This window comes from Juglans regia, chromosome 2 (genome assembly GCF_001411555.2).
Source record: "Juglans regia cultivar Chandler chromosome 2, Walnut 2.0, whole genome shotgun sequence".
Classification (NCBI taxonomy): domain Eukaryota; kingdom Viridiplantae; phylum Streptophyta; class Magnoliopsida; order Fagales; family Juglandaceae; genus Juglans; species Juglans regia.
This window is the reverse complement of record NC_049902.1, coordinates 22,016,789-22,027,635: the sequence shown is the minus strand read 5'-3', so window position 1 is coordinate 22,027,635 and position 10,847 is coordinate 22,016,789. Positions and strand designations below refer to the sequence as shown.

The 10,847-nt window shown below is 33.2% G+C and overlaps 1 protein-coding gene across 1 annotated transcript; it reads left to right on the top strand.

Annotated features, from left to right (window-relative positions):
* The first annotated feature begins 592 nt into the window (after positions 1–592).
* Positions 593–7,681, top strand: LOC109001430 (long-chain-alcohol oxidase FAO4A-like). The gene is made up of 3 exons (XM_018978712.2): positions 593–894; positions 1,282–1,551; positions 5,668–7,681. The coding sequence occupies exons 1-3, from the start codon at positions 634–636 to the stop codon at positions 7,525–7,527; spliced, it is 2,391 nt and encodes a 796-aa protein (XP_018834257.1). The 5' UTR covers positions 593–633; the 3' UTR covers positions 7,528–7,681.
* Positions 7,682–10,847: the final 3,166 nt, after the last annotated feature.

The following is a 10,847-nucleotide window of genomic DNA, read 5'->3' as shown; positions in this document are numbered from 1 at the left end:
AGGCTGATTGAACGATCGAGTTAATACGATATCATGAGAGGTAGCGTTATGCGTTACATTTATTTCAATGGCTTCTGCCTACAGCAATTTCCATCTTGACTCGTACGTACGTACTGTGGGTGTTGTCAATATTCAGTTCGGTTCCTCATGATCATATCATCTCCATGACCACGTGTTCCCTCTCTCTTTCTCTCCATGACCTCTATTTTGGTTTATTTATTTTTAGAATAATATCGATTATATTTAATTACATGTTGGAAGCTTGCTCGCTTTGTCATTCTCAAAATTAAGGCATAGCTAGCTAGCCTCCAATCACTCTCTCTGTCTCTCAAACCAAGTACGTATATATATATATATATATATATATATATATATATATATTAAAAAAATATTATAATCACAAAATAATTATATAAAAATAATTTTACTGACTCGTTAAATTATAAAAAATTTTTTATTATAAAATATATCTAACATATCAAATAAAATTACATTAATTTATATAATTATTTTATATAATTTCTAAGTAGATCTAGCAATACTTTTATATATATATAATATATATATGGAGCTAAATGGTGCAGAATCGATCTTAGGTTCACCTCAAAACTCAACGGAAACCAAGAAGAACACATGGTGATTGATATTGTTGGTGATTACGTCGACGCTCAGGGGCTTCTTCGTGTTGGAGGAGATCATGATCATGATCATATTCGTAGTGTTGGAGCCATGCCTAATTACGTCAACTCTCTCTCCTCTTGGGAGATGGACTCCGTCACTGCTCTCTGCGACACCTTCTTGCCGTCCGTTGATATTGTCTCCGACGTTACTGCCGACGACTCCATCGTCAAGTTCTACGCCACTTGTGCTTCCATGGCCGGAACTCCAGAACGTGTAGGAATTACTATCCCTAGCTAGTTCCCCCATTTTCATTAATGTTTTACATACTTTGCCCTCCAAATTAATTTTTCACAACATATATACAATTAGCTAGATGCATGCATGCCGTACGTTCATGTAACTTTGCAAACTATATTTCACTTCTTTCGTATGCATGGCTTTCTTTTTATAGAAAATGATATTTTGTCTACCACCACATTTGAGTTAATAATCAGGCCGGAGGATAAGAGAATATTTTGGCAAAAACCATGCGTTAATTTCCTTCTTGTTTTTCTGGTCTGATCATCTTTTCTTCAATTTGATTGATGATCATGATCAATATATAATTACATGCATGCTTATATACATATAAATATATATATATATATATGTAATATGCAGCTAGGGGGATTATTTAGCGAGAGAATGGAACACCCAAAGAAGTGGATGATCCGATTGGCACTGTTCCTTTTATCAACATGGATTGGGACCTTCATACTATGCGGGAGAGCAAGCCTTTCAAGCAAATTCCCATACTTTCAAAGATTTTCTCAGGTGTCTAGGCAGAAAAGGGAAGAAATCGTGTTTTCCTGGTCTCTCAGTTTCTTCTATAAACTAAGAATGCTCTTCAGGACCATGAAGCTTCTCGTTCTATATGTTTTCTTCACTCAGGTTAGAACACGGCCATCATTATATATTCTTCTTTCACTTAACATAGTACGAATCATTTTCCCATATATATGTTTTTAATTGTTTTTGTTTATTGATTTCTCTTTCCATTTTTCTAGCTAGCCTAGCTCTGATCATAAGAAGAATATATAATTCCTTTCATATCACCCAACAATTTAACTCGGGAATGGATACATATATATATATATATATATAAAAATTAAAGATTCAAGTGCTACGTACATCCGACAAGTTTTTTTTGTTCTTCTAGTTAACAGTGATGGGGGATTCAATCGAATCCCAGATCTCTCACAGATCATACCAAAATTAATATCACTTGTTGGAAGTTGGAGTACCTTAGGCCACTGTCACGTACCCACTAATTCCATCCATATATCTTTTTGGTCCACTGTCTACATATATATATATACATATATATACACTTTCCACTCTCGTAAAATTATTTGAAAAGAATGATCAAAGTATAGGAAAGACCATTGAAATTAAAAGGGGTTGATTTGAGTGTCGACGCTAGCTCGGATCAATTAGATGCAAATTGCCAATTTGGTCCTTCAAACCAGTTGGTATAAGGCTTAGGTCTCATTTAGTTATACAGATGATATGAGATAAAAATTGAATAAAATAATATTAAAATATCATTTTTTAATATCATTTTTATTTTAAAATTTAAAAAAATTAAATTCTTTATTGTATTTTATTTAAAAGTATGAAAAATTATAATAATTAGATAATACGAGATGAAATATTTTGTGAAATCAAACCAGGTCTAACCCCAATATAAAATATATATATACTAGATGCAAATTAACTGCTACCACTTATTTTAGGAAATTAACAAGCATGCATATATATATATATATATATATATATATAGACACACACGTAGAGTTTCTTTTGCATTACTTATGGCCAATATGTATGCTTGCTTACAAATAATTAAGTTTTTTTTTCTTTTAATTTGTTCCCAAAAAAAGTAGTCTGGCAGCCATGCATGCATTTCCCGAACGTCCCCAGACATAGTACGGACCCCTCAACTGTCATGACCTAATTAGTCATATGCATATTAAATTCATATTAAGTATTCATGAGTCACACCAGGCCACTTGCATATATACAAGTAGTATTTTCCTTACAACAATATGTACCGACATTGAATATATATTATATATATATATATGGTGAAATCTAAAATATGTATTAGGTACTAGCTAGCTAGAGAATCAACATATATATATACAAATTCCAAAAATATATTGATTATATTTTTCTTATTATTTTTTCTGCCAAACAAAATAAAAAAATAAACTTGTTCTATTATTTTTTCCAATAAAGATCGAATTATTAAATGGAGATAATTATAATTATAAATATTTATAAAATTAAAAATAAGAGATGTCATAATTAACCAACAGAAATATGTCATGTAATTAATTATAGTACTAGTCTATTTCGACCACCATATATATAGCGAAAATAATATTTTATGAAGATTCTTTTTTAATTAAATGATCGCGCCAATATGCATTAATTATCATTTTAGAATCAAACATGTTTCATAGTAGGATCATTTACCATATTTAGCACATTGGATATGGATATGAATTTGGAAGTGGTAAATTATATATATATATATATATATATATATATATATATATATATATAATGATATAGAAAGATCTTGGATTCAAATTTCCTAATATTCATGTTCGTAGTTTAGGTTATCTTAAGTGAGATAGAGATAGATTCATGAAATGATTTCTCAGTATTTGTTTTTTTTAACAAGATTTCTTAATATTTATTAGCCCTATATATATAGCTAGCTATATATAAATACCCGCGTAGAGTTGTTTAATTTATACTCTAAAGTTTGGAAAAAAAGTTAAGGAGATTCTTGATTAATCAAAGGACAATGCTAGGGTGCACCACAAATATGCATACTAGTGTAAATGAATTTTTCTTTTTCTTTTAATTTTTTTAAACGTCCTTAAATATTAAGAAAAAATAGATTTAAAAAATACAAATTCACTAATAATTATTTCCTTAATTATTAAGAAAATAAAATTAAAATAAACAAGTGAGCACATTTTGGAGTCATACTACTATCATTAATTTTCCTTAATCAAAAGTCTTTATAATTGAATTTGAAAATGATGTTTAGGATTTGAAGAAGCCTCCTCACTAGAATTTGTTACAAAACTAAATTGAAATATATACAAGACATGTTGAAAGAAAATGAGAATTTGCTTAGTACTTTTTCCTGTTTGAAACTCTGGTCTCCAAAAATTATATATAATTATTACGATTTTCCATCTTAACTTATAAAATATTGTTTAAATAATTCCAATTATATCTTTAGAAAATTCTAATAATTCAAGATATATATATATATTTAAAGATAATATATTTAAATATATTATTTTATATTCATCAGTTTATAGCTTATACCTAGTTAATTTCTTTGTGAAAAAAGTTACCAAAAACCTCTCGAGGCGGCCGTATTAATATTTAGAAAGGGAGAAAAATAAATAAATAAATAAGTGGAAAATGCTAAACATAATTTCGAAGTTCCAGTACTACTAGAACTTCGAAATTGGTTATGTGGAGTTGTAGTTTGGTTATGTAGTTTTATTTGTAGTTTATTTGTTGTTATTTTAGCTAGTATTATAATAGAAATAGGCTTTTGGATTTAATATCCATAGCAGTATCCCATACTCTTCCTCCTTGTGAGGACAAAGGGGATCGTTAAGTTCTGTTTTTACAGAGCGATTTCTCTGTTTAGAGAGAGTTCCTAAAAGTTAAGATAATATCCGCCACAAAGAAATTTGTGTGTGGAGAAGCCATAGATCTGATGCGGAGTTTGACTTATAGTCTGATTTTTTCATATATAAGTCATATTTGTAACTTCATTTTATTAATGAAACGAATATGTTTCCATCCAAAAAAAAAAAAAAATCATTCATTAATTAATTATATAAGGTATATATATAGTAGATTGAACATCTGGTTTAGAGGAGGCCACGTAGTGCTGGCTCCGTCCTCGTACATATGATAATTAATTTATAAGTGCGAGATAGCTAGCTTAGCCAGCTAGGCATCCAAGTTCACACAGGAATCGTGGAATATTCAAGATGTCCAATAATTTTCTAATATTTGGTCCATTTTGAATTGAGATAGACGTTTTGACAGAAATATTGACTAATTGCGACAAAATTACTAGCGAAAAAAGACTAATTTATTGTAGTGAGGTAGGTTTTAGAGCATTAATTAATTCAAGTTATTCAGTAAACACCTACACGATCCACGCCAAGAATATCACGTAGACGAGCTTAATTAACCGAATGTTTAATTATAGTTAGAACATTCCCTTTTGTGTTTTTCTCTTGGTTTAACCTTCTAGTTTTGGCACCAACATTCACACAGGAAGCAGTAGTACTGTATCTACAAATAGATCTTATAAAAATATATTTATAAACTAACATGATTTTAATTGATACTTCATATTAATTTTATAATTTATAAAAGTAATTTTATAATGTCATGTACATAATACATAAAGTCATGGTAATTTATAAAATTTATCTGATCTCCTGGATGATATATTTCTTTTGATAAAATCTTAATAAAACCCAAAACTTTAATACACTCAAATTTCACTCATAGTATCCAAATATACATGTTAAGTTTTCCACCCAAAAGTATTCTGACACGTGAGCTTTCTACAGTGATATTTTCTCAATCTAGCTAGTCCGATCCGTAGCTTCAATTAATGCATGGCACATCATGTCATAATATAATTAGAGAAAGAATTACAATTTCGGCAAGAAATCTAGCCACTGAAGAAATAGCAGTACATAAGGAAATAGCTATTAAATTCCATCGATCGTGACTTGTAAGCATATAGTAAAGATGCGCATTTCATATCTTTAAAGAAAGAGCAAATTTCTTCCCCTTGTGAACACAAGCCAATATGATTGCATGGTGGTAAGTGAACGTACCGATCAAACAACAACTAGAATATGATATTTTACAAACTGGGACAACAACTTGTGGTGTTTTAACATTTTGGCCCTTAATAATGCAAAAATTATTATTTTTCAGGTGGATGAGAAGGATGATAACCTATCATGGAAAGCAATCGGCTACACTGGACCAGACTCAAAGTTCAAACCCCAAACTCAGCAACAGTCCAAGACATTAAAACAAACTGGATTCAGAGAATGTGATGATCATCAACAAGAAGAAGAAACATTAGAAGACTTTTGTGGACCTCTTTACAGAGGCCTCATTAATCTGAAGAAACCAAGGGACACGGCTGTTGATATGCTTCGAGGGTTTGGGTTTCCTGTCTCAGTTCCCTCTCGGAAGCCCAATCCTTCAGGTTCATCTAATCATTCTTTAGCTATCAAATGTGATGCAGTTGTGGTTGGTTCTGGCTCAGGTGGGGGAGTTGTTGCTGGTGTTTTGGCCACGGCTGGCTACAAAGTACTTGTCTTGGAGAAAGGAAATTACTTTGCCAGGAAAAAGCTCTCACTTCTTGAAGGCCCAACCATGGATCAAATGTATTTGTCTAGTGGTTTTTTGGCAACAGATGATACGAGTGTGCTAATTCTTGCAGGCTCCACAGTCGGCGGAGGCTCTACAATTAACTGGTCTGCCTCAGTTCGAACCCCTCAGCATATAATTAAGGACTGGAGTGTGTGCCATGAGCTAGAAATATTTGATAGTGAACTATACAAAGAAGCCATGGATGTTGTCTGCGAAAAAATGGGAGTTCAATCTGAATTCCAAGATGAAGGATTCCAAAACGCAATCCTTAGAAAAGGGTGTCAAGAATTGGGTTATCCTGTGAATACCATTCCTCGAAATTCACCATCAGATCATTATTGTGGTTGGTGTTGTCTTGGCTGCAAGGATGGGAAAAAGAAAGGCACCTCGGAGACATGGCTTGTGGATTTAGTAAGTTCAGGCAATGGAGTTATTCTTCCTGGTTGTGAGGCCATCAAAGTCTTGAACAAAAGAAAGAAAGGAAGAGAGAGGAATATAGCAACTGGGGTTGCTTTCGAGTACGTGTATAAAGGAGCAAAAGAAATTTGTGTAGTTGAGTCTAAGGTGACTATCGTTGCATGTGGCGCCCTCAGTACACCAGCATTGTTGAAAAGAAGTGGGTTGAAGAATGCCAACATTGGAAAGAACTTGCATCTACATCCAGTGGCAATGTCATGGGGCTATTTTCCGGACAAATCCCCATCCGATATTTGGCCAGAGGCAGAGAAGAAAAGCTATGAAGGAGGGATAATGACAGCAATGTCTCCAGTTGTTGCAAATTTTGATGGGTCTGGATATGGAGCATTGATACAGACACCTTCATTGCACCCCGGTACGTTCTCCGTGTTAATGCCGTGGGTTTCTGGCACAGATATAAAAAACCGAATGTCCAAGTTTTCTAGGACTGCCCATATATTTGCATTGGCAAGGGATAAAGGTTCAGGAACAATGCTTTCACCGAGTTCAATTAGTTACCAAATGGAAGTTGCTGATGAAGAGAATCTAAAGAAAGGGATAGAAAAGGTACTGAGGATTTTGGCAGCAGCCGGAGCTGAAGAAATCGGGACTCATCACGTAAAAGGAAAGACCCTAAACGTAAAGAAAGCAAGCTCTCATGAGTTTGAGAAGTTCGTGAACGAGGAAAGTTCAAGGCCATTGAGAGGGCTTTCGTCTCCCTTATGTTCAGCGCATCAGATGGGTAGCTGCAGGATGGGGGTTGACCCAAAGAAATCAGTGGTGAACCAGGTGGGAGAGACATGGGAGGTGGAGAGGCTTTTCATAGCTGATACGAGTGTCTTTCCAACAGCTTTAGGTGTGAATCCAATGATCACTGTTCAGGCTATTGCTTATTGCACTGCACAATCTGCTCTTGAAGTTCTTAAGAGGAAGAAGTGCTTATTGGACGAGTGTTAAGTTCATGAAAAAATCTTAAGAAATAAAAAGTTTCAATTTATATAAAGACTTGATGTAATCTATTTGTTAGTAAAATAAGATTTTATAATGTAGCTTATAACATCAAGCCACGTGTAAGTTTTCTTTTATAATATATATCTCTTTGGTGACCAAACATTTTCCTTCCATTTATATCGTAATGTACTTTTGTGTACAATCCAATAAATGCAATTGCCTCGAGTGTTATATATATTTCTATATGCATATTGTGAAACTCCTTGTTATCGCAAAACATTCAAATGGATCATTTTGGATAGGGGAATGATAGTTATGCAAATACTACGTAATTATTTTAATAAATAAATAAGAGATTTATATTAAAAGAAATTTTAATTTTTTAATAATAGATCTCATTCTTTTATAAAGCGACTGTATAATTTTTATATACTCTACAATTATATGTAACATTACTCTTTTGGATATATCGTAATTGTGAAGGGTTTAATTTATGTAAACTGAAGACAAAAGTAATTAAAGATTAGCTTTTCGTATTATTAATCTTTAAGTAGATGACAATGCATCAGCCTATATATAAGCATATAAGAGCCTTTTTAAAATTAATCAAAAGAAAATGCTAAGCGTCCCGCTCCCAGTGGGAGGGAGCTACCGCTTGCATTAATGTGTATTTTTTTATATATATATTTTTTAATTTTTATATAGATTTTTTTTTTAAATTTTAAATATTTAAAAAAATTAAAAAAATTCATAATATTATTAAAAAATATTTTCTTAATCACGAAGTAAAATAAAATTAAGTATTTTTCTAATGATTTGTTTTTACTTTATAATTAAGGAAGTGTTTTTTAATAATATTTTAAATTTATTTTTTTAAAATATTTAAAAGTATTAAAATAAAATTAAAAAAAATAATTAAAAAAAACACATCAAAAAACACATATTAGAGCTAGCGGTAGCTCCCAGTGGGAGCCACCAGCTATGGCTCTAGCAGTACTCTTATTCAAATGCTTGATGACTATAAAGTCACTCTTGAAAAAATAAAAACACATTGTCGAGAAATAAAAATCTAACATTGATAAACTAAAATACACTCTTAGAAATTGAAAGATAACATTGAGAAACTAAATGAGACTCTTCAAAACTTGAAAATTCTTATTTGTAGAATACCCTAAAGTCTTTGAAAAAGTCCATAGATAACCTGCCTGGCGCACCCCCACGGCATTGCGTCCGACGTGGCAAAAAATTTGAATGACACTTTTTGTTATAGCTTGAAGACAGAGCAGCCTTGTAATCGAGCATGGTATCCTCAGCAGCGGCTTTCCTCTCATCCCTGGACTTGAACTCGGCCAAGTAGCTATGGTAATCCCCCTTCATCTTCAAATAAGAATACCTTGGACTCGCTGGCAAAGGTCAAGGGCACAAGATTGAAGTCGAGGAGCCCGAGAATACTATCGCAGACCTGGTAGATGAAGGTTTTCTGCATGCAAGCTCGCATGACTACCAAACCATTTAGAGCCAAGAACTACAAGAGCCATAAAGATGGAAATTAATGGGCCTGTTCTGCTAAGGTTTCAGAGGTCTCCTTGTTCTCATTCTCATGTGGTACCTAGACAGAGGAAGGTACCACTTTGAGTCTAATTTTTTTTGGCTCCTTCATTTGTTGCAGTACAATGAAATCCTGGGCAAAGGATCTTCAAAGACAGTGTATGAATTTTAGATCCTTATTTACGTTTAAGTTTCATGAACACCAATTCCAGATTTTCCTTCAAATTGAAGCTTTTTTGGTCCTTCACTTGACTTGTTGCATACCCATCTCAGGTTTCTTCAAAATTTGGGCCTTTCTAATTGTGGTTGTGATTGGGCATTTGATATATTTGTCAGTTTTTGGTGTTTCATCATTGCAGTTACAGGGCATTTGATGAGTATGAAGGCATTGAAGTTGCTTGGAACCAAATTAAGCTTTATGATTTCCTACAAAGCCCTGAAGATCTTCCAAACCCAAAGACGACAATGACGGCGATCTCTTCTTTCTTCCAGACCCAAAATCGCAAAGTTTTTCTTCTAGACCTAAACGCAATCTCTTCTTCTTTTGAAATCTGAATTTTCGCTTGGAACCATGTTAAGCTTTATGATTTCACGGATAGTTGTAGAGGTTAGTGTTCTGTAGAGTTCATTGTATTTGGAGTGTTAGAAACTTGTTGTTGGTTTGGTTGTATCATGGAAGAAACGGTGTAAATGCATAAGAGCTGCTGCGATGGGGGCTAAGAATGCATGCAAAGTGTTTGATAAATTGTTGAAAAGAAAATCACTAGCAGCCTAAGCTACTTTCTTTTCTTCATGTCGCCTTTCATCCCTTTTTTTTTTAATATCGGCTGACGTGTCAGCCAATGCCGCGGGGGTTACCCCCAACGGTTGTCTATAGAAGAGCTGAAAGTCTTTAGACTTTGATTTGGTTAGATTTCCAACACACCCCCTCAAATCAAAACGTCATTATACTGAGCATCATGAAATTTTTGCTTGATAATGGCTTCGTAAGAATATTTTCTATCTGCTCAGTGTTGTAGCGATATTTGAGCTCTATTGTCTTTTGGTTTACATGGTCTCTAAGAAAATGAAACCTTGTATCAATATGTTTGTTCTTCCCATGTTGCAGTTGATTCTTTGCAAGCTTCATAGCTGAATTTTTATCCACATAAATTATTGGTGGATCTTCTTGTGGTTACTCTAATTTTTCAACAGATTATTTAGCCATATAGATTCACAAATGGTAGAGTGCTGCCACATATTCCGCTTCACAGGTTGACAAGACGACAATTTCTTGCTTCTTGAATATCCAAGAAAATGTCGTTGAATTAAGATAGAACATGTAGCCAATAATACATTCCCTTTCATATTGATCACTTCCCCAATCACTATCTGAATAATCGAGTAGCTTTTTCACCATAAGCATAGAACAAACAAAGTTCTAGGTGCCTTTGATGTATCTTAGGATTATTTTTGTAGTTAACCAATGAGTCTTCATTGGCTTCTCCATATATCAACTCATGAGTCCAACTCCGTAGACAATATCAAGTCTTGTGATGATCAAGTATCTCAAGCTTCTACAAAGAGTCGTCTCAATGACTCGCTCATCTCCTTGTTTTGAAAATTTTGTACCCGTCGTGACAAGGTTATTCATAGGATTACAACTGTCCATTTTGAGTTTTTCGAAAATCTACCTCATTTACTTCTTTCGGAATATACAAATTCCATCATGTTGCTACTTCCAAGGAAGTAAGACATCAACCCATTGTTTGTTATCTCAAATTCCTTAAACATCGATT

Coding starts and splice junctions, on each gene's coding strand:
- LOC109001430 (XM_018978712.2), top strand. CDS start 634: ATGGTGATTGATATTGTTGGTGATTACGTCGACGCTCAGGGGCTTCTT. Junction 895..1,281: donor TGGCCGGAACTCCAGAACGT/GTAGGAATTACT, acceptor TGTAATATGCAG/CTAGGGGGATTATTTAGCGA. Junction 1,552..5,667: donor TATATGTTTTCTTCACTCAG/GTTAGAACACGG, acceptor ATTATTTTTCAG/GTGGATGAGAAGGATGATAA.